The sequence below is a fragment of the Sus scrofa genome, chromosome 5 (assembly GCF_054392235.1).
Source record: "Sus scrofa isolate SSC_HxYL_T2T_F1_AM1 chromosome 5, Sscrofa_HxYL_maternal_Yorkshire_Landrace_v2.0, whole genome shotgun sequence".
Taxonomy (NCBI): Eukaryota; Metazoa; Chordata; class Mammalia; order Artiodactyla; family Suidae; genus Sus; species Sus scrofa.
Window position 1 is genome coordinate 108,066,725 of NC_139387.1, and position 21,707 is coordinate 108,088,431.

The 21,707-nt window shown below is 38.2% G+C and overlaps 1 protein-coding gene and 1 long non-coding RNA gene across 7 annotated transcripts in view; one reads left to right on the forward strand and one right to left on the reverse strand.

The window, feature by feature from the left end:
• LOC110260827 (uncharacterized) overlaps positions 1 to 6,843 on the forward strand; it is a 63,309-nt gene extending 56,466 nt beyond the window's left edge. For 2 of the 3 annotated variants that reach the window (XR_014804597.1, XR_002344357.2), the window contains 2 exons: positions 5,916 to 5,960; positions 6,412 to 6,843. This is a non-coding gene — a long non-coding RNA (uncharacterized LOC110260827). The remainder of the gene's footprint in view (positions 1 to 5,915; positions 5,961 to 6,411) is intronic. The other variant, XR_014804598.1, reaches the window with a different exon arrangement.
• The window catches only part of PTPRQ (protein tyrosine phosphatase receptor type Q), a 224,236-nt gene that overhangs the window by 34,900 nt on the left and 167,629 nt on the right, over positions 1 to 21,707 (reverse strand). For all 4 annotated transcript variants that reach the window (XR_014804594.1, XM_084957734.1, XM_021093069.2 and 1 more), the window contains 3 exons: positions 20,755 to 20,828; positions 11,305 to 11,404; positions 8,830 to 8,958 (listed from right to left, as the gene is read on the reverse strand). Coding sequence is in view for 3 of the 4 variants with exons in the window: in XM_084957734.1 (XP_084813860.1) it covers positions 8,830 to 8,958; positions 11,305 to 11,404; positions 20,755 to 20,828 (303 nt within the window). In the remaining variant the exon portion in view is untranslated. The remainder of the gene's footprint in view (positions 1 to 8,829; positions 8,959 to 11,304; positions 11,405 to 20,754; positions 20,829 to 21,707) is intronic.

Here is a 21,707-nt window from a genome sequence, read left to right on the forward strand (position 1 = left end):
GAGGTAGGTCCCCTCTATACCCACTTTTTGGAGAGTTTTTTTTTTTTTTTGTCTTTTGTTGTTGTTGTTGTTGCTATTTCTTGGGCCGCTCCCACGGCATATGGAGGTTCCCAGGCTAGGGGTTGAATCGGAGCTGTAGCCACCGGCCTACGCCAGAGCCACAGCAACGCGGGATCCGAGCCGCGTCTGCAACCTACACCACAGCTCACGGCAACGCCGGATCGTTAACCCACTGAGCAAGGGCAGGGACCGAACCCGCAACCTCATGGCTCCTAGTCGGATTCGTTAACCACTGCGCCACGACGGGAACTCCCTGGAGAGTTTTTTAATCATAAATGGATGTTGAATTTTGCCAAAAGCTTTTTCAGCAGCTATAGAGATGACCATATGGTTTTTGTTCTTCAGTTTGTTGATGTGGTGTATAACATTGACTGGTTTGCATATATTGCAAAATCCCTGCATCCCTCAGATAAATCCTACTTAGTCATGGTATATGATCCTTTTACGTACTGTTGGATTCAGTTTGATAATATCTTGCTGAGGATTTTTGTTTCTGTGTTCATCAGTGATATTGACCTATAATCTTTGTGGTGTCTTTGGTTTGGATATCAGGGAGATGGGTGATCTCATAGAATGTGTTTGAGTATGTTCCTTCCTATGCAATTTTTTTGGAAAAGTTTCAGAAGGGTAGGTGTTAACTCTTGTCTAAATGTTTGTTAGAATACACCAGTGAGGCCATCAGGTCCTGGATTTTTGTTTTTGGAAGTTTTTAAATCACATTTTCAATTTCGATACTTACGACTGGCTACTTTTTATTTTGTCTCTTCCTGGTTCAGTCTTGGAAGGTTGTACCTTTCTAAGAATTTGTCCATTTCTTCTAGCTTGAGCCTTTGTATTTCTGTGGTATCAGTTGTAATCTCTCCTTTTTCATTTCTAATTTTATTGATTTGAGCCCTCTCTCTTTTTTTCCTTCTTAAGTCTGGCTAAAGGTTTATCAATCTTATTATCTTTGCAAAGAACCAGCTTCTAGTTTCATTGATCTTTTCTATTGTTTTTCTTATCGCTGTCTCATTTATTTCTGCTCAGATCTTTATGATTTCTTTCCTTCTAATAACTTTTGGTTTTGTTTGTACTTCTTTCTTTAGTTGCTTGAAGTATGAAGTTATTTATTTGGGATTTTCTTATTTCCTGAGGTGAGACTGTATTGCTCTAATCTTCTCTCTGAGAATAGCTTTTGCTGTGTCCCATTGGCTTTGGATCATTGTATCTTCATCATTTGTCTCTAGGTGTATTTTTATTTCCTCTTTGATTTCTTCATGGTCCGCTGGTTGTTTAGTTGCATATTGTTTAGCCTCCACATGTTTCTGGTTTTTGCAGTTTTTTCCTTGTGATTGGCTTCTAGTATTGTGGTCAGAAAAAAATGGTTGATATGATTCATGTTTTCTTAAATTTACTGAGGGTTGATTTGTGTGATCTATCCTGGAGAATGTTCCATATATAGTTGAGAAGAATGTATATTCTGCTGCTTAACTAATCTATTTGGTCCAATGTGTCATTTAAGCCCTGTGTTTCTTAATGATTTTTCTGTTTGAATGATCTGTCCATAGATGTAAGTGGGGTGTTGAAGTCCCCAACTATTATTGTATTATTGTTGATTTCCTCTTGTATGGCATTTATCAGTATCCTTATATAATGTGATGCTCTTATATTCGGTACATATAAATTTGTAATTGTTGTATCTTCTTGAAATGATCCATTGATCATTAGGTATGGTCCTTCTTTGTCTCTTATAACGTTCTTTATTTTGTCTGATGTGAATATTGCTATTCCAGCTTTCTTTTTATGACTCTTTTGCATGGAATATCTTCTTACATCCTCTCATCTTCAGTCTGTATGTATCCCTAGATCTGAAGTGGGTTTCTTGTAGACAGCATATATATGGGCCTTGTACCAGCCTATGTCTTTTGGTTGGACCATTTAATCCATTTACATTCAAAGTAACTATTGATATGTATGTACTTATTGTCACTTCCTGGATTGGTTTGAATTTGCTGATGTTGAACTTTTTTCTTCCCTTCCTCTTTTATCCTCTTGTGATTTGATGTATATCTTTGGTCTTTTATTTGGATTTCTTTTTCTTTTCTCTTATTTTTTTTAAATGTGTGTGTCCTTTTTCTGGTTAGTGTTTCTCACAAGGTTTTGATATAGCATTCTGTATATATGCAAAATTGTTTTAAGATGCTGGTCTCTTAATTTCAAATGCCCTTCCAAAATTAGTTTGTAAAACTAATTTGGTGGTGCTGAATTATTTTAGCTTTTGCTTGTGTGCAAACCTTTCGAGTTCTCCAGCATATACGGATGAGAGCCTTGCTGGGTAGAATATTCTTAGTTCTAGGTTTCTCTCCTTCATCACATTAAATATATCTTGCTGCTTCTATCTTTCAGAGTTACTGTTGAAAAATCAGCTCTTAGACTTATGGAGGTTCCCTTACATTTTATCTGTTGCTTTTCCCTTGCTGCTTTAATATTTTTTTCTTTGTATTTAATTTTTGTCAGTTTGATTAGTATGTGTCGCTCTGTGTTTATTCTTGGGTTTATCCTGTATGGGATTCTCTGTGCTTCCACAACTTGAATGAGTGTTTCCCTTTCCAGATTATGAAAGTTTGGGGCTATAATCTCTTCACATATTTTCTCTGGCCCTTTTCCTCTCTCTCTCCTTCTTTTGGTACCCCTATGATGTGAATGTTGGTGTGGTTAACGTTGTCCCAGAGGTCTCTTAGACAGTCCTCAATTCTTTTCAGTATTGTTTCTTTATTCTCTTATGTGGCAGTGATTTCCACCACTCTGTATTACACTCACTTATTCATTCTTATGCCTGTTATCATGCTTTTGATTCCTTCTAGTTTATTTTTTTCCTTTTAGATATTCTGGTATTAATCTTAGTTTGCTTATTCTTTAAATCTTCTAGCTCTTGATTAAACATTTCTTGTAACTTCTTGTTCTGTGGCTCCATCCTTTTTCTGAGATCTTGGATTATCTTTACTGTCATCACTCTGAATTCTTTTTCAGGCAGATTACCTATCTCTTCATTTGGTTGTTTTTGTGGGCTTTTATCTTGCTCCTTTTTCTGAAACATATTTCTTTGTCATCTCATATTGTCTAACTTTCTATGTTTGTGGTCCTTTTGATAGTAGGTCTGTAGATAAGGTGGCTGGTACCCAGTTCTGGAGTTCTTGGGGGTTGTGGCGGCTTACCTGTACCCAGAGCATGTGATCGGAGCAGCACTGTCACACTGCCTCTCCTGGAGCCAGGTAGCTGCGAGAGAGGTGGTCCAGAGTTCATAGGACTGCTCCTGGAGTGGGGGGTGGTGGTGGCAGTGGCTTCTGAAACTCCTGTTATCAGGTGGCTCTCAGGACCACTCCCGGTAGCTGGTGATGTCAGCAGCTGCTCCTGTGGTCTCTCCCTTTGCCAGGTCTCTCGCAGGACCACTCTTTGTAGCCATTAGGATGGGTACCATCTGCACAGCAGTTCCCTTTGCCAGGTGGTTCACTGGGGCCACTCTCTGCAGCTGCAATGGAAGTGGCAGCTACTCCTCCCCTTGCCAGGCAGCAGCTGCTAACACTATGGCTCCTGGAGCTGGAGCAGCTGGTATCCTGCTGGGGAACAAGACGGTAGTGGTTGATCCTGCCAGTTCCCTCCAGCACCCCCAAACAGCGGTGCCAGTTCTCCAGGCTCATCCAGGCTTCCTCAGCGTGGGCCCTCAAATGGGATCGTCCTAGACTCTAGTCGCTCCAGCCTGTTTCCACATGGCCAACCCGTTTTTTCCCACATAGCAGGCCCCAGATCTCTCCCTGAATCTGATCCCCAAAACCCAAGCTTTAGTTCCCAACCCCTGTCTGCAGCAGCAGTCATCTCTGGCTGGGAAGTGCAGGGCAGTAGCACTAACTGTTTGTGCAGGATGTTTCCATTTTAATTGCTTGAAACAGATTGCCGTGCTCTCCTCTGAGACTCTAAAGCTCCTCCTCCACCCCAGCTGCTCTCCCCACTGGTGGGGGTACTTCCCAGGGAGCAGGAACTTTTATTCTTTCCCAGCTCCATCCTAGGGACACAGATCTGATCCTGCTTCCTTTTTCATCTTCTCTCTTTACGTTTTTTCTTCTTTCTTTTATCCTACCCAGTTACATGAAAATTTTCTTGCTCTGTCAGAATCCTGAGGTCTTTTGCCAACATTCAGCAAATTTTCTGTGTGAATCATTCCACATGTAGATATATTTTTGATGTATTTGTGGGAGTAGGTGAGCTTCATGTTCTATTCCTCCGCCATCTTCTCCCTCTTCTCTGTAGAAGTTTTAAATCACAGTTTTGATTTGAGTACTTATGATTGGTCTGTTCATATGTCCTCTTTTTTTCCTGGTTCAGTATTGGGAGATGGCACCTTTCTAAGAATTTGCCTGTTTCTTCTACTTCCATTTTATTGACATATAGTTGCTTATAGTAGTCTTTTACGGTGCTTTATATTTCAGTGGTGTCAGTTGTAACTAATTTTTCATTTCTAATATTAATTTGAGCCCTCTTCCTTTTTTTCTTGAGGGGTCTGGCTAAAGTCTTATCAGTTTTGTTGATCTTTTCAGTGAACCAGCTTTTAATTTCACTGCTCTTTGCTGTTGTTTTCTTCATCTCTATCTCATTTGTTCCTGCTCTGATCTTTATGATTTCTTTCTTTGTACCAACTTTGGTTTTTTTCTCTTCTTCTTTCTCTAGTTGCTTCAGGTATATGGTTATGTTGTTTATTTGAAATTTTTCTTTTTTCCTGATGTAAACTTAGATTGCTATAATCTTCCTTCTTAGAGCTGCTTGTGCTATATCCCATAGCTTTTGAGCCATTGTGTTTTCATTTTCATTTGTCTTTAGGTATTTTTTTTTTAATTTATTTTTCAATGATCTAGGCTCAGCAATTTTAAAGAGACAAGTCTACATTTTATCTGCCTGTTTATGCTCATCTTGCTAATATTTCCTCCCAGAAACCTTTCTCACTTCTATGTGTTAATGGCTGTGTTTTGAAGGAGCCATCACAAAATGTTGCTTTATTCATTTGTTTATCAAATAAAAAAAGCCAAGGCTTCTTTTCCTTTTCTTTTTCTTTCTTTTTCTTTTTCTTTTTCTTTTTTTTGGTCTTTCTGTCTTTTCTAGGGCCACACCACAGCATATGGAGATTCCCAGGGTAGGGGTCTAATCGGAGTTGCAGCTGCCAGCCTACGCCAGAGCTACAGCAATGCTGGATCCGAGCCACGTCTGTGACCTACACCACAGCTCATGGCAACACCAGATTCTTAACCCACTGAGGCCAGGGATCGAACCCACAGCCTTGTGGTTCCTAGTCAGATTTGTTAACCACTGAGCCATGACGGGAACTCTGAAGGCTTATTTTCTAATCTGGCGAATATGGAATAAATGAGCCCCAATATTAAATAATCTTCCTAAGAAATATAGCTTGTGTTGTATAAACTTACATAGAAAATGTGCATAATAAAATAATGTAGGCGTTCCCATCGTGGCGCGGTGGTTAACGAATCCGACTAGGAACCATGAGGTTGCAGGATCGATCCCTGGCCTTGCTCAGTGGGTTAAGGATCCGGCGTTGCCGTGAGCTGTGGTATAGGTTGCAGATGTGGCTCAGATCCCACGTTACTGTGGCTGTGGCATAGGCCAGCGGCTATGGCTCTTATTAGACCCCCTAGCCTGGAAACCTCCATATGCGTGGGAAGCTGCCCTAGAAAAGGCAAAAAGACAAAAAAATAAAATAAAATAAAAATGTCATTATCACTCCAAATAAGGATTTAAAACATATCCTGGCATATCCCTGAATGTTCTCATGGAATTATAGAGTACTAAATTTTTGGATTTTTCTTCTTCAGGACGAAAAAGTACAAGAGAATTCTTCAGCTCCTTTGTGAAACAAGGTAGAATATAATCAAATGATGAGAATTTATGTGTGTAAAATTGAGGGAAATCTTAAAATGTGAATAAATATACAGGAAGATGTAAATAATTTCTTAATTATAAAACCCTAATCTTAAAGAGGATTTAGTACCAAGCATTGTAATGACCACTTTGGGTCAAATAGATAACTCCCTAAAATTAGTATTTTAACTATTTATTATTTTATCATTTCTGTTATGGACACATGACACCCTATAACAGTGAGAAAAATTGCAAGTCCAATTAGCTTAAAGAAAGTGGGGAGATTGGAAGGGAAAATGACATGTCTAAGCCTTAAGTAGAAAGACATATGTTAACTGGGTAGATTTAAAGGCATTATATAAGTTCCTTCTTGTAAATAACAAAGATATATGGCATAAGTGACTCAACAATTTGGAAGCTAACTCAAACTTCTTGATTCTTCATTCACAGAATCTACCGTCAGTCCCTATGGCTCTACCCTCATCACACTTGCATGGCTTTGAATAGATGTTCCTGAACCTGAAATGCAGATGAAGAGCTTTAGAGCTGCACCGAAGAATGACCCCATGCATATGTGTACATGGCTACTTATGAATCTGTTACTATTTTCTCTAGTCTTACTGCCTAATGTATACTGACTTTATTAACATGAAAAACCATCAGCAAATAATAAGGTGGAGATAAAGTTCTATAATGAAAAAAAAATATATCCAAACCACTTGATAGTTATTTTTAATACATTCCTGTAATAAATCAAGAAAAGCATATTACCTTGTGCCACTGGAATTACAAATAAAACTTTTACAGCCATGATCACTGGACTCATAGCTCACAAATGATAAAGCAAAAAGCATTGAAAATAAATTTCTAACTTTTTATGACTGGGGTTATTATGTACTAATTTTCTATTTATAAAAATAAAATTATTTGAAGTATACTTGAAGGACATGTCTATAGCCTCTACAAATAAAGTGGCATATGTAAATAAAAATGGAAGCAGGAAAATAAATAATGAGTCAAGATTAAATAGGGCTGTCCCTGAATTATAAATACCCAACAATAAGCTAGGCAGTCTTCACCTACCTTTTCCATTAGCTGTCGTGATAGTCATTGTTTTAAAAAAATGCATATCTTACTCCTTTTTGAGAATGGCTGTGTTCAGAAGTGGAGTCGGGGGCAAGCTGTGGAAAACACACAGAACTTTGGGGATCTGCCCTCATCATAGCTTCTCTAGAAGAGTAACCTCCTTGATAAAGAATACTTTCTCCAACACTGTGGAAATTATCACAACATTGTAAATCAGCTGTACTTCAATAAACCTTTAAAAAACTGAAAAAAAGAACACTTTCTCCAACACTGATGGGCTTTTTTCGCTTTATGTCACATCTACTAAAGGTCTACTTACTAAAGATTATCTTGTGTACTGACACGTGTAGAAGACAGAGACAGAGATCCAAGCCTGTGGAAGCATCACAAAGACCTGAGAAAGGAGTGTGGAGAGGGAGCCGAGAGAATGCTACTGAAATTCAGTGCGCCCACAGCGGTAAAGGAGAAACTTTTACTATGCAGGATGACCCTTTTAGGACGGAGGCACAGCCTAATACTAGTAATGCTCCATTATTGCTATGATATGATTTAACTTTGGCAGGTTATCCTACAAATCTTATTGATCTTTTATGTAGAAAACTATGTCCACATAAAACTGGTTAACATAAAGCCATCTTACACATAATTCTTGAAGCACTGTCCATTTTGGATAGGAACAATCTGAACAAGAAACTACTGTGAATATCTAAATAGAAAGAGGTAAGTTTTCCTCTGCAACAACCCAGATTTCTTTGTAATATACCGATAACACTGAATAACTTTCATTTTGTAGCATTTGGAAGGACCCATGCTTATCAGATGACACTTCCCTGTACAGAACATATTAGCTATTTTTAGACATGCTGGAAATATTTTTTCAAAGCCAATGCGTTAGGTAAAGGCCAACTTAGGCAAATGACAACTATAAATGATTAATTACTTTTTAGGTTTAAGACCTTTGATGCCATATTTTCAGAGTTAGTAATAACTGCTAAAAGTTCAACACAGCTGTGCAAGTACTTTGTCAAAATTGTCATATGCCTGTAAGCATCACAAAATATTGGATCTTCTAAGAATCTAAACTCGTTACCAGAACCTGATAGTTTTTATTAAGAGTTTGACGAATTATCTTAATAGAGGTTTTTCAAATATGCCAATATTTTGAATAATTTGTAATGATTTTAAAAGAATTTAAAATGATTTTTTCTTTATAATGAAACCCTCTGCTATTTCCAGGACATATGATGACACATATGTTGTACATGCTTTTACCCTTCCTTTCAATTTTTCCTTTGCATTTAATTCTTAAGCAATTTAAAAAATGAAGTGTAAATAACACAATTTAGACTTCGAATGTGATTTTATACTAAAATAAGCTGCAAGAAAGGCTTTTACAAAAATGACATAAACAATATCAAGCAGTTACAACTTAAATTTCTGGTTTAAATTGTGGACACCTCCAGAAAATCCAATGTTAAAAAAAACCTCTCACCTGAAGTAAATTATTAAACATCATTTTAAAGGTTTAATGTGTACAAATATTTGTCTCAAAAAGAAAAAGCTTTGTCCAAGGTTCATCTTGAACTCAAAGTATTAGGAAGATTGAGTGATTCTCTGAACACCAGTGAGAAGGGTGTGGAAGATGGAGGTCACCCTTTGAAAGAGGATCTCTGTGACCTGGGTAAACAGGAGGCCCACAAACACTTCCAACAAGCACAGGTCAGGATAGGGTCATGGCGCCAGGCCCTCTGGACCACTGTCTGCCCAGAGCAGGGTGCTCACCGCGTTAGCCTCTCGTCCTTCAGTTCCAGGTCTGCCACTGTGATGAGCTGATCCAGCTTGAATTTAGTGTCAATAATTTCTGCATCGCGAGGAGAGTATGTCCCACCTTCTTTCTGCTTCTGTCGTATTCTAAAGTAAGTGGAATAAAGTCCATGAAGGGAATAGCTTAGAAAGCATATGAAATTAGGTTTAGTTTCCTTTTTAAGCAAAGACATTAGTCAGTTTCTTTATTGAGAACACGTCTCTGAATATTGCAAATTTAAAGCTATCCAACTACTTTTCCCTGTTTTAATTCCATAGAACATACTCTACTATGATGTTTTTAACATGCTGTTATGTTGACGTTTCAAATTGCAATGAGAATTAGCTCATCAAGGCCTGAGCCACTGGCACATTTAAAATATAGAGCAAATGAGACTCACGCGGTGAGCTTGTTTCTCCTCCCTTAAGCTGTCCCATAGAATTGTCATAAAAAGGTAATATGCCAATGTGGAAATAGCTCATTGCCATCAGCACCAGAGATCAAAGGCAGGACTCCACTGTTTTTACATACATGAAACACAGTTACACCCAGGAAAATACATAATAATGTGTTTTGAACTATCTCACTGCCTTTTAACAAAAATATTGTCAAGTATATAATATCTAAGTATAATTATTCTTTATGTAACCTATATAATTATACATTCTATTTATAATCTAAGAAAATCAAAAATTCAAATTCAAAAATGAATGAATCACATGAATCTGAGAATCAAAGACTCTTCATTTTGAGCCCTTTACATGCTTATTTTTATGTGACATAATACAGTATATTACAAAGTATATTTAGCTATTTATTTTTTGCACTTTTAACACAATATTTATTATGAGTTATTTTTCTGGAGATGATACAGAAATTATAAAGTGCGGCCCTTATCCTCAAGGTTACTTGAATGGAACCTCTCAAGGCTTTAGTTGAGAACATTTACTTGAATGTTACTTGAATTTATATTAAATGTTTTCCATTCACGGAACCTCTCTGGCTTTAGTTGGGAAACCAGATCTAAAGTAGAAAAGCATAAAAAAGGGGAATAAGATTCAAATTACAAGTCATAACAGTAGTTGATTAGTTATAAAATGGTATTTAAGTGACTGTAACTGTTAGTATTTAGAGAAAGTAAAAAGTAGGATTTGACGTGAGTATCCCAGGATGAGGAGGCATTCGGAGGAAGCACATTTCCAGTTGACTAAACAAAAGCAGCGCTGTGTGATCATCTAAGGAATATTCAGGTGAGAAAAGACGCTATTGGCTAAAGACACATATGTAAGAAAGTTGTAGGAATAAGAAAGGCCATTTCCTGCCCACAGAGGAGTTACTTCCTTCGAGAAGTGATTCCGAGAGGAAGAACATGAATACGGTGAATGCACGTCCTCAGGGAGGAGGACCGTATCTTACACACTGTATCTCTAAGAGTGCCTGAAACAGCAGTCTTCTGGCTTAATCTGAGAATACTCTCTGGCATAAGGAAAACGTCTTTCAAAAATCCTTCAAATTATCCATCAAACGATAATTTAAGATTCAAGATGAAACAGAGGACGCTTGGCATACAAAATACAAGAGAGCATTATTCCGATAAAAATAGCGCCTATTAGACTACTTGGGAAACTAGTAGAATGGTTATTTTCGCGAATGTAAGATTCCTTTAACTCAGAAGTCTATCTTATGAAACGAGATTTCAGGATCATGACTAAGATTTCCCCAAGGTCCTGTCACAACAGGGGCATTAAGAGGCCCTGATACTGAGAATTTGAAAGGGCACGTGGAAAATGTGGTAGAGACGTTTTGGTAAAGGAAATGTGAGAATGGGGCCCATCAAATAAACAAGTTGGACTTTTTTAAAAATAGCCTATCAACAGTGATCCTGCAAGGCAAGAGGACAGGGAGATACTTCCTTTGACTGTGCTGCGTAATTATTACTTATCATGGAAGCCCAACAGTCCACGTGGATGAGCTCATGCTCTGTCCATTCCGTCAGTGAATGATTCCAGCTGGCACCAGCCCACCCACACAATCAGGCAAGGGTGGGCTGTTTCCACTGCCTGGTTCCAGCCTGCCTGCCCTCCGATAATGACGGGGAGCTTCTACAGGTCAGTTTCAGCCCCTTCCTCTGTCATGTTTCTTTGCCTGCGCCCGTGGGGGCCACTCCATGTCAGACTTGGGAGTCTGAGTTCTTCCAGTTCTTTGTTCCTTTATGGTCCCTCTCACAAAGCCTAAGGAAAGCAGCCGTTTTGTTGCACTTGCTGCTTCTGAATGCCTTAGTGTTTCCCCCAGCCCCCACCCACCCACCTTAGTTGTTAACTGTGCCAGTTTCTACTTCTTTATATTAAATGTCTTCCATTCAAGTAACCACCATGGCTTCTGTCTCCTGATTGGACCATTACTGAATGATGTCCATAAACCATCTTAGGAATCTAAGTAGAAACAAATCTTACCTTGCAAACGCAAAAATAGCTGTTCCAAGAAGAATGATGGAAAGGATGCACAGCGTGACTGAAAGTATAATCTCTACAGTTCTTTCTGAAAGCCCTTCACCTGAAGAGGAAAAAATATAACATTATCATTAATTATTATTACATGCAACACTACGTTGGGTCTCAAAACACAGAAGTTATTTTCTTGGTATATTTCTCAAGAATGCTAATAAAATGTACAAAGGTTTCTCTTCTTTTCCTACATCTTCTAACTTTGGGGCTCAGTCCTTGGTCCCCTTTTTTTTCTATCTAAATCACATCCTTGGTAAGCCCATGCAGGCTCATGGTTTTAATTTTCATTTATATGATGATTAATACTTAACTGTAATCTTTGGAATTCCTGACTTGTATATTCGATTGCCTGTTATACGTCATTATTTAGAAGTCTACTGAGAATTTTTAAATAAAAATGTGCAAAGCTGAACGTCTAGTCTTCCCTCCTTTCAACTGCATCTTTCTACCTTTTAGTTGATGGCAACTTCGCTGTTCTAGTTGCTCGGACCAAAACCTGTGAAGTCGTATTTGACGTTCCCTTCCTTTCATAGAACACATCCAAAATCTCTGAAGAAATTCTGTTGGCTCTCTCTTAAAAGCAGGTATAATTTTCACTAAAAGAAACTAGGGAAACGTGAAAAGATAGTAATTCTACAGTATGACTAACGAACAAAAGGAAATTGGGACATCTAATGGAGCAAGAAGGCTAAGAAACCATCAAAGGCTAATAGTACGGAAAGAACAAAAGATCACGTTGAAGAGGTTCCTACTGGTCAAAGAGAGAACCATTTAAGCTTTATACGGAACGAAAACTGAAATTGGCTGAAATCAGTTCAGTATGTAAAAGTCTATGAGTTCTAATATTATTCAATGAAAGAAATGAGAGTTAAAAAACACTAGTTTGTAAACTCCAGTTTTAGACAAACTAGTTTTTTTCACTCTAAAAATCTGTAATTAAAGGGAGAATGTTAAGCATTTTCCCCTGGCTTTCTCATATGAATTATTTTTTATGAATTAAAAGAATTTCTCTAGTTAAGGAGATGGAGCTCCTTGTTAGAGGAGAACTCTTTTTAATAAATGTAGAATAATACATTTAGAAATTAATTTTTCGTTCCTAATAAAATAACAGATTGGGGTAACAATCACAAATACATCTTTAAATGACTAGGAGGAAGGTTGATAGGGACTTGAATATTTCGGGAATGTCAAACTCACACCCCACAGGTTATTTGCTGGTTATAACAATGGAAAAAGTTTTCCAGTGAAGGATCATGTAGTCACTACCACTAAGCTTACTGATCAATTTTTAAATCACTGAGATTGTAACAACCAGATATTATCCACCTCCTGGTGGGAGGCATTTTGATCTAGGGAGCAACACTTGTAAAGTATCCCTGCCAAAAGTGTTGATTATAAATACTTACACTCTTAGATCTCATCTATTTACGAGAAAGTAGAGGAATTTATAAGGCAGTCAAGGATGGAGTAAAAAAAACGACATCAATAAAAAGCAATCAGACAAATTCAGAATATGAGACCCCCTGCAGAAGAGCTCATCTGGCTGCCTCAGTAAGTCCACGTCATGGGGGTGGGGGAAAGGAAGAAGTCTCTTTAGATTAGAAAGATTAAGAGACACAGCAATCAAAAATAATGAGTGGACATCCTGTTTGATCCTGTTTCAAACAAACTATTAAAAAATCAGTATGATTTTAAAAATACATAGTTTTACATAATATTAAGGATCTGGCATTAATTTTGTTTAACAATATAATAAACTTGCAGTTACTACATAAATATGGTAAAGTATTTCAGTATAGAATATCCAGTGCTTTTTATGATTTGCTTTAAAATACTTCATAAATAAAAGAAATGAATAAACAAAATAGATTTGGCAAACTTAAAAATTATTATATTTAACAGGTATTTGAGGGTTCATTACACTATTCAAAACTTTAGTTTATGCTCGATTCGCTTTTCACCATCTCTGCTGCAAGCATCCTGGTCAAGGCCACCATCCTGTTTTGCATGAGTCATTGTATGGACACCCAACAAGTTGTCCTGTATCTACCTTTATCCTTGTTTCATCTATTTTCAAGATGGCAGCAAGAGTAATGCTTCTATTTTTTATTTTATTTTTGTCTTTTTGTCTTTTAGGGCTACACCTATGGCATATGGAGGTTCCCAGGCTAAGGGTCAAATTGGAGCTGTAGCTGCTGGCCTACACCACAGCCACAGCAACTTAGGATCTGAGCCGCGTCTGTGACCTACACCACAGTTCATGGTGATGCCAGACCCTTAACTCACTGAGCGAGGCCAGGGTTGGAACCTGCATCCTCGTGGATGTTAGTCGGGCTCATTAACCACTGAGCCACAATGGGAACTCCAAGAGTAATGCTTTCAAAACATTACCTCACTAAAATTCTTCTCATCTCTGACAGAGAAAACCAAAGTCCTTCCAATGGTCTATGGCCATTGTAATGGTCTCTGGTTCCTCCTTTGTTCTCTGGTTCCCTGCTATCTCTTTGACTTTCCTTTTAATCTCCAACTTGCTCTGAAGCCAGACTGGTCTCTTTGTTATTCCTGAGACACATCAGAGTCACGCTTGACATAGGGCGTATGGCCAGCTTCTTCCTGTGCCTGTCAAGGCATTTCTCTTGTAGATCTGCCTGGGTAGCTATTTCATTACCTTCAAGAATTTGCTCAAACATCACGTACTCAGTTGAAGCCTACACGGACTACCTCTTACAGACTGAATGTGTGTGTCCCTCCCAAATTCGTATGTTGAAGCCCTAACACAAATACAACATGACAGTATCTGGAGCAAGGAAGAAATTAATGTTACATGAGGTCATAAGGATTGGGCCAAATCTGATAGAACTAGGGTCCTTTTAGGAAGAGACGCCAGAAAGCTAGTCCTCTCCTTGCATGTGCACATACTGAGGAAAGGCCATGAGAAGGTACAGTGAGAAGGAGGCCTTCACAAGCCAGGAAGAGAGCCCTCAGCATCTCTAGAGTTGACTGGAACCTGATCTTGGACTTCTCACCTCCAGAACTGTGAGAAAATAAATTGTTTAAGCTACTCAGTCTATGGTATTTTGTTATGGCAGCCCAGGCAGACTGAGATCCTGTTTAAGATTGAAAGCTATGGCTAGCTTTTTCCCCCTGCAACATCCTCTGTTCTCTGTTCTACTTTTTCTTTCCGTTGCCCTTATCATCTTTTAACATAGCTTATAATTCATTTATTTATTGTATTATTTTTTATTACCTATTCAGAATGTAAGCTTCCTGAAAACAGGAGTCTTTGTTTTATTCAAAACTGTATTCCAAGTCCTCAGACTAGTATCAGGCATATAGTAAATATTTTCTAAATTTACTAATAAATACACATATTGATTTTGCAATAGATGTTAAAAAATTTTCAGGTTGAAGATCAGGCATTAAATCAAACATGAATATGCAAGTAACTAATCATTTATTTTTGATATGATAATTGTAACCAATTTTAAGTTGTATGATATATAATTTATAATTTTTACTGTAGAGACTACTAAAGTCAAGTGACAAAATAGGTTAACTGTTAAACTATGCAGAGATTAATGTGTCATCTTTTTCCCCTGGATTGATGTTTATGAAAGGTTAACAATATGAAAGAGTTCCTATGGCTATTCTGCATGGTGTATTTGAATGAGTGCTGAATCTTAACAGTTACCAAAGTTTAATGGTCATCTAGAATCTTCAGCTAAATTTAGAAAACTCTAGAGAATGTAGCTCATGAAGTATTGTAAATATGCCTTTTTCATCCATTAAAACATTAATGGTTTCTTTTATGAATTTTCACAACTGCCGCCTAACTGGAACCATGAGGATGAATAAAGAATCATCTTTATCAGGTAGGACTGAGTCACTGGACCTTGGACCCAGTGGGGCAAAAAAATGATTTCATAAACCACAAAAGAATCTTCAGATTAGATCACCATTTCAAAGCACTAACTAAGAGAAATGAGGAAATGACATATAATATATTAATAAACAACGGGTAATCCTTTGGGCACATGAGTTACAAAGGCACTATGAGGAAAAGACAAAATGTACCATGATCGTCAAGTGCAAATTCTGAGTCCCTGCTGCGCATGTACCCACGGAGCGTTACCGGCACAGAATGAAGTCACTCTCTAAATCCTTTCACGGAAAATGGAACTTTTTCTCTTGAAAATATGAACATGGTTATTTTTGTAATAAGTAGAAGTCATTTCCTGACTAGACTTAAAATCCTATGAAAGGCCCAATTAAATTACTTTATTTGCATAATAGAATGTACTAGTGTAGTTAAGCAAGTCACAATTAAAAAACACTAATTTTTCATAGGTATTATCTTTTGATTAAAATTATCATTATTTAAATTCAGTTTAAGGATGTATTTTTTATGCCAGTCATATCTCTAAGAAGAGTGAATTAAATGAGTTATAAACTACGTCTAGCTCTTGATATAAGCACATATTACATGAAAGATATTCTTAATATTCTTATTAATCTTAAAACAAGTTCTCATAACAGAACCTAAGTATAATAAGTTCTTCATTTAGCCTAGTACTAGCCATCTGGCATATTCAAACACTCCAAAAGAACTTACTAAAAGTGATGCAATTTCATAATTCAAGAAATAAAAATTAAATTACCCTAAATAAGTGCTATTTTCATACATCAAAGTGGCAAAATGTTAGAAGTAGATAATAAGCAGTGGTTTCCAGGGTGTAGAGAGAAGTTATACGCCTTCATTGTTTTTTTAAAAAAGAATTATTGCATCTTCATCTATAAAAACAAAGCATACTTATGTGTAAATGTTAACCTCGAAAAGCTGAGAAGGTGAAAAGAGACCATCTAGAGATAATTTTAAATGTTGAAAAGAGCAAATGGTACAGCAATGATAGAAGGTATGTGGGAACAGACAAATCAGCGAAAGTAATGGAATTGAAAGCTATTTCGGCCTTTACTGATTTCCAGCAACAAAGGACGGGGTTACAAGCACAGCACTGCCTAGCATCAGGTTGCCTGCAGCTGAAAGCTCTTGCTGCCACTTCCTTGCTCTGTAACCTTTGGCAAGTCGCTTAAAGACCCAGCTTCAGATTTCTTACCAATAAATTGGGGATACTCGGGAAATCAAGTTTTCGGGTTGTGGTGAAAAATACATGGGGTTATGTGAAAAATATCCATAAAAGGCTTGGCACATAAATAATGCTTCATGTCTTAGTAACATTTTATATTCATCAGTCCATCCATTCATCTGACTTAACCTCCCAGTTAGCTTATGAAGTAGGTATTATTATTCTCATTTTGGAAAGAAGATTGCAGAAGTTAATGTGTTAAATAACTAACCCAAGGTCACATAAATTCCATATATGCCCAAACTGCCTGAACTATGCTTGTCTGGCCGCAAAGTTTATGAGTTCACCATCACATTCCCACTGCCTCCTTAACATCCTAAAGCTCTCCACTGATCCTCTGGGTCTTGGGGACGAGTGATCCTTTTGCTGCAAAAAATACACAGTGACTCCCTGTTTCTGTTCCCAAGTGAACATATTGAAACTTTTCATTGTTAGCACAGTAATTAAATGAGAAGTGTTATGACAAAAGAAAACAATCACAGAGCGCCTTTGCCTTGGGGTTTAAGGTTTCGTCTTGTTCAGCTTTAATGAAGCCCTGTGAGGTGCAGAAAGAAGTGTCTGGTTTTCAAATCACAGGAATCCTCTATAATTAAACCTTGTAATGAAAACACTGCCTACAAGAAGTTTCTATAAACTGATGTGCCTACGGAGGATTCAACAAAAAAAGAGAATTTAAGAAGGATTCTTGTGAATTTTGTTGATAAAAACCCTAATGCTCAATCCTGAGTTAAAATAAAATCACGTTAGGTGTAAGTATTTCTTTAGGATTAAAGTGATGGCAGATGTCATTTCTCCTTATTCCTTCAGGCCATAATGACATCCCTAAGTGCAAACACCTCTCCCACCTTATCAGTCCCTATTCAGGAGAGTCCTGTCTGGCCCCTTCTCACATGTAGTACTTTAGCCTTTTCACCAAACTTTAACCTTTTAGTTCCTCAGTCTATGGTGATGATTTTGGCCCCAATTTTAATGTCTGAATAATAATTTCTCTGACAGGCACATCCCCTATCAAAATGGTCTGTCTTATAAGTGCATGCCTTGTACTAACTTAGAAACAAAGCCTTGCAAAGGGGCTCCAGTCCAGAAGCTTGTTTTGATAGGTAACTCAGCTTGAAACTCACTGCCTGTGGTGTAACTCAGGGTACATCCAGTGGTGGTTGGATGACTGGCTGGGACCTAGACGTCTTCCGCTGAAGTCAGAGATACACACCTACGGGTTAGGCGGGCTTGTTAGGAATGCTGGAAGCCACCAGCCTGCTGCAAACACTATCATATACCTCAATATATGACATATTTGAGAGAAAAAAGGACTCAAACGTCCTTTACAATCTTATAATGACACCAGCAATATTAAATCAATGCATTTTACTGTTTGCTTGCCCCCATTCTCATAGCCTTGAAACCATTCTGGCCACTGGCCATTGTAGAAATGGTCAGCCTTATTTCCTCTTTGAGTCCTCTTATATTCTCCCCAGCAATATTCTTTTGCTAAAAATTCATATGACTCCATGGCCTTTTATTAATGTCAGTCATAGACCAGCGCCTTTTTCTAGGGGCTGCTCTTTGGCGCCTGACTCATCAGAGTGAATCTGATGTCTGCAGAACCACAATATCCAACCTCCAGATAAAAAACCTGATATGAGGAGAGAAACTGATGGTGTGATATCCATTAACCAAAACAATGACTGGGCTATTTTGCTGGTCATTGAGGAATTCTGCTCCACAGGCCATTCTCCCAATCTGAACACCTCACTTCACCACAACTGCGGGTTGCACTCCACTGCTGCTTGGTACTGTCTAGATAGCAGAATTCCGTAGGGTCAATCCAGAGTAAGCATTACAGAGCAAAAGCCTATTAAAAGCTGCTGTCAGGGGAGAGCCCACGGAAGACCCCTCTAAGGAGGAGGCTAAAACGCTATCCTTATGGCCACTGGTATACGGATAACATATAAACTGTGAAAACCTGATCGTAGATACAGGCGACCCTTCCTTGTCACGACCCCCTTATCAACCTGGCGGCATCCTACCTACTGTGTCCAGTCTGTTTCTCCAGTCCCTCATATTCGGCCCTCGGCAGGATCCAGTGTTTTTCCCTTCATTCCACACCTGGCTTCCCCTTTAGACGCCTGCTTTACCAGGGCACGCAAACACTGGCACCTGGATGACTGGGCGGTGGCAGTGATTCCAAAAGAGGAACCACCTCTTCCACCTTCTAGAATTGCTCATTGTACCCGCAGCCTTGGCTGTGGGGAAGGAAGGAAGAGACCACGACTGAGGAAGACCTTGGGACTCCCTGCGGCCAAGAGCTAGGTGAGGGCTGTCCTTGGCCAAAGGACAGCCCTTGGGCAAAACCAGAGGAATCATGGTTTTGATGCGTGGCTGTCCCTCTTCTGTCGTTCCTGATAACCTAGACGTCTCAACTTGGCATTTCAGATAACTGATTGACTAGGTGGTCCTCGTATCAACGACAATATAAAAGCAGGCAAGCTGTGAAATGAACACACACAACGACCAACCAGGAACCTCTTTTCAGCGTTGCATTTTCAAAATGTCATCTCCCTAAGACCTCTGAGCTATCCATCTGTACTACGTCTCTTACCTACCATCAACAAACACACCGGCACTACCATTTAACTGTGGTAGTACATAGGTTCTCAACACGGTAACCTACAGGAAATCACGCTGATGCCGTCAAAACATGTGCTTTGCTGTGGTGGTGTCTGGGTGTGATAAACTCACCTATCAAATGAAGAAATGTGTGACACAATTTCAGAGCCACAAGTCTGGTCAGCCAATTTAAACACGATGGAATTAGTGGGTAAAAATTCATCAAACCAGTCATTTTATGGAATTAAGCAGACAGCATAGCCGAAGAAATTTGTTTGTTATTGCTCTAGAAACAGCAATGTAGCAGGCCATGCACCCCTTCATTTCTTCACGATCCAAAATTTCCTTCACTAAGTGGAGGCTGAAGAATCTGGCTTTTATACAATTAGTGTTCCACAACCAGATGAGACTTTCTGACTAAAAATGGTGGAAGAATTTATCTTCTTCCAGCCCTAACTCTCGCTGAAATCTACTGCATTCATGATATACTACGGATCTGAACCACACACAAAGGTCCACACACTCAGAATTGATTCAGAGGTAGTAGAAAGTTGTGATTTCCTCAGAGAAATCATAGGGAAATAATCTCTCCTAAGGTAGTATATTTTAAAAATCTTTGATTATAAGCCATCCAAAAGGAAGCTATGTGGAGTTCTCATCATGGCTCAGTGGAAATGAGTCTGACTGGTAACCATGAGGACGCAGGTTCAATCCCTGGCCTTACTCAGTGGGCTAAGGCTCTGGTGTTGCCATGAGCTGTGGTGTAGGTCACAGACGCAGCTTGGATCTGGCATTGCTGTGGCTGTGGTGCAGGCTGGTGGCTACGGCTCCGATTCGAACCCTAGCCTGGGAACCTCCATATGCCATAGATGTGGCCCTTAAAAAAATAAACTTACGAAACATTTGAAATTTTATTAACTATACTTTATTCCTTTCCTGTATTGGTTTACTTAAGTCTTTCAAGGCAGATACCATCATCATTTTTCAAATAAGGAAAATCAGGTTTATAGAAATTAAATTATTTTCTCAAGTAGTAGAGCCAAGATTTGAATCCAGGTCTAAATCCTGTATTTGTTATGTAATGGTTATAAAATCTGTGCTGGCAGAGCCACTTAACTTACTTAATCTGTGCCTTGGTTTCCTTATCTATAAAATGGAATTAATATTAGCATCTAAGAGGGCTTCTGAACTGCAGTAATATTGATTATGGGCCAGATAAGTCTTACTAGAGGGACTAGCCTATGAGCTGTAGGACATTCAGCAGCATCCCTGTCCTATCTGCTTGCTAGATGCCACTAGCTCAGCCCCCTCAATTGTGACAACCCCAAATGGCTCTTATATGTAATGTTTTACATACAAGATTACGTATTAAACAGCCAAATAAATATTCACTTAGTATAATGTTCATTCACATTATCCTAGAAAAAATACTGTATTGAAATCTATGTCCGGACTTTAAGAGATGGAAGATCCATTACTTAAAAGAATATTACAAACACTGTTTTTCTTCAGTTAGGATAATTAACCTTGAAATGGATTTATACTTGAGAACATTAGCCATGGATTAATACTTTTACTAATGAATGTTACAGCTGTTGATTTGCGTGTTGCGATTATAAATGAAATTAAACTACAAAATACGTCTTACCTAAAGTCTTAACGGGATCAGAATAATCAGAGTCAGTAAATTGTCCCATGATGTTTGTGGCTCTAAATTTAAATCTACGAAATAAAAAAACACAATAATTTACATACCATATGACTGTTTTTCTAGGAATAATTTAATAAGTAGCTATGAAAAAGATTTTTGTTCAAAAGAAAATGAATTTTCAAAGTATAAACTTAGAAATCAGTCTACTCTCGGGACAAATAGATGACATCTTTACGTAAGATGAATAATTATCTTGGGCACGGGCCTCTAGAGCTTCACGAGAGAGTGACTAAGAGGGTGCCCGACTCAGGAGCAGTCGTCAGGTTAACGAGATGAAGTTGGCCACCTCCTCACGGATTCGTGTGGAGGAAACCACTCAGGGTCTGCACAAGCGCCCTTCGCAGACCATAATAACTGTTACACCTCAGCCACCTTTGAAAATGCTGGTAAGCCAGACTTAGAACAATCATATGAAACTTATCTTGTTCACAGGGAAACAGACGAAGAACAATGCTTCTTAATTCTGTGTGTGCACAGCTATATTTTCACTGGTTAGGTTTCATGACACATGAAATCGAAAATGGATGCAGAGGAAAATCGATCTTAAAAATCACTGGATGATTCCACCACCACAGAAACAACCAAAGTTGACCTTATTTAAAAACCATAGACATACAGGAATTTTGAAATATAAAACCAATCTACATTAATAAATTACAGTACATAATTTAATCCTTACTATTCTAAAACTCTTATGATTCCACAGATTATATGAAGAGTATTTTGGAGAAAAATATGCAAAATAAATATTCTTGAAAAAATATGAAACTTGGTGGCATGTAATTTTTATAACTGTCATTGTGCAATGATTAATTTAAGGCCATAACTTAGTAACCAAAGCAACAGTACTTAAGAACATATGCTAGAGCATTCTTTTTCAAATGCCTAAC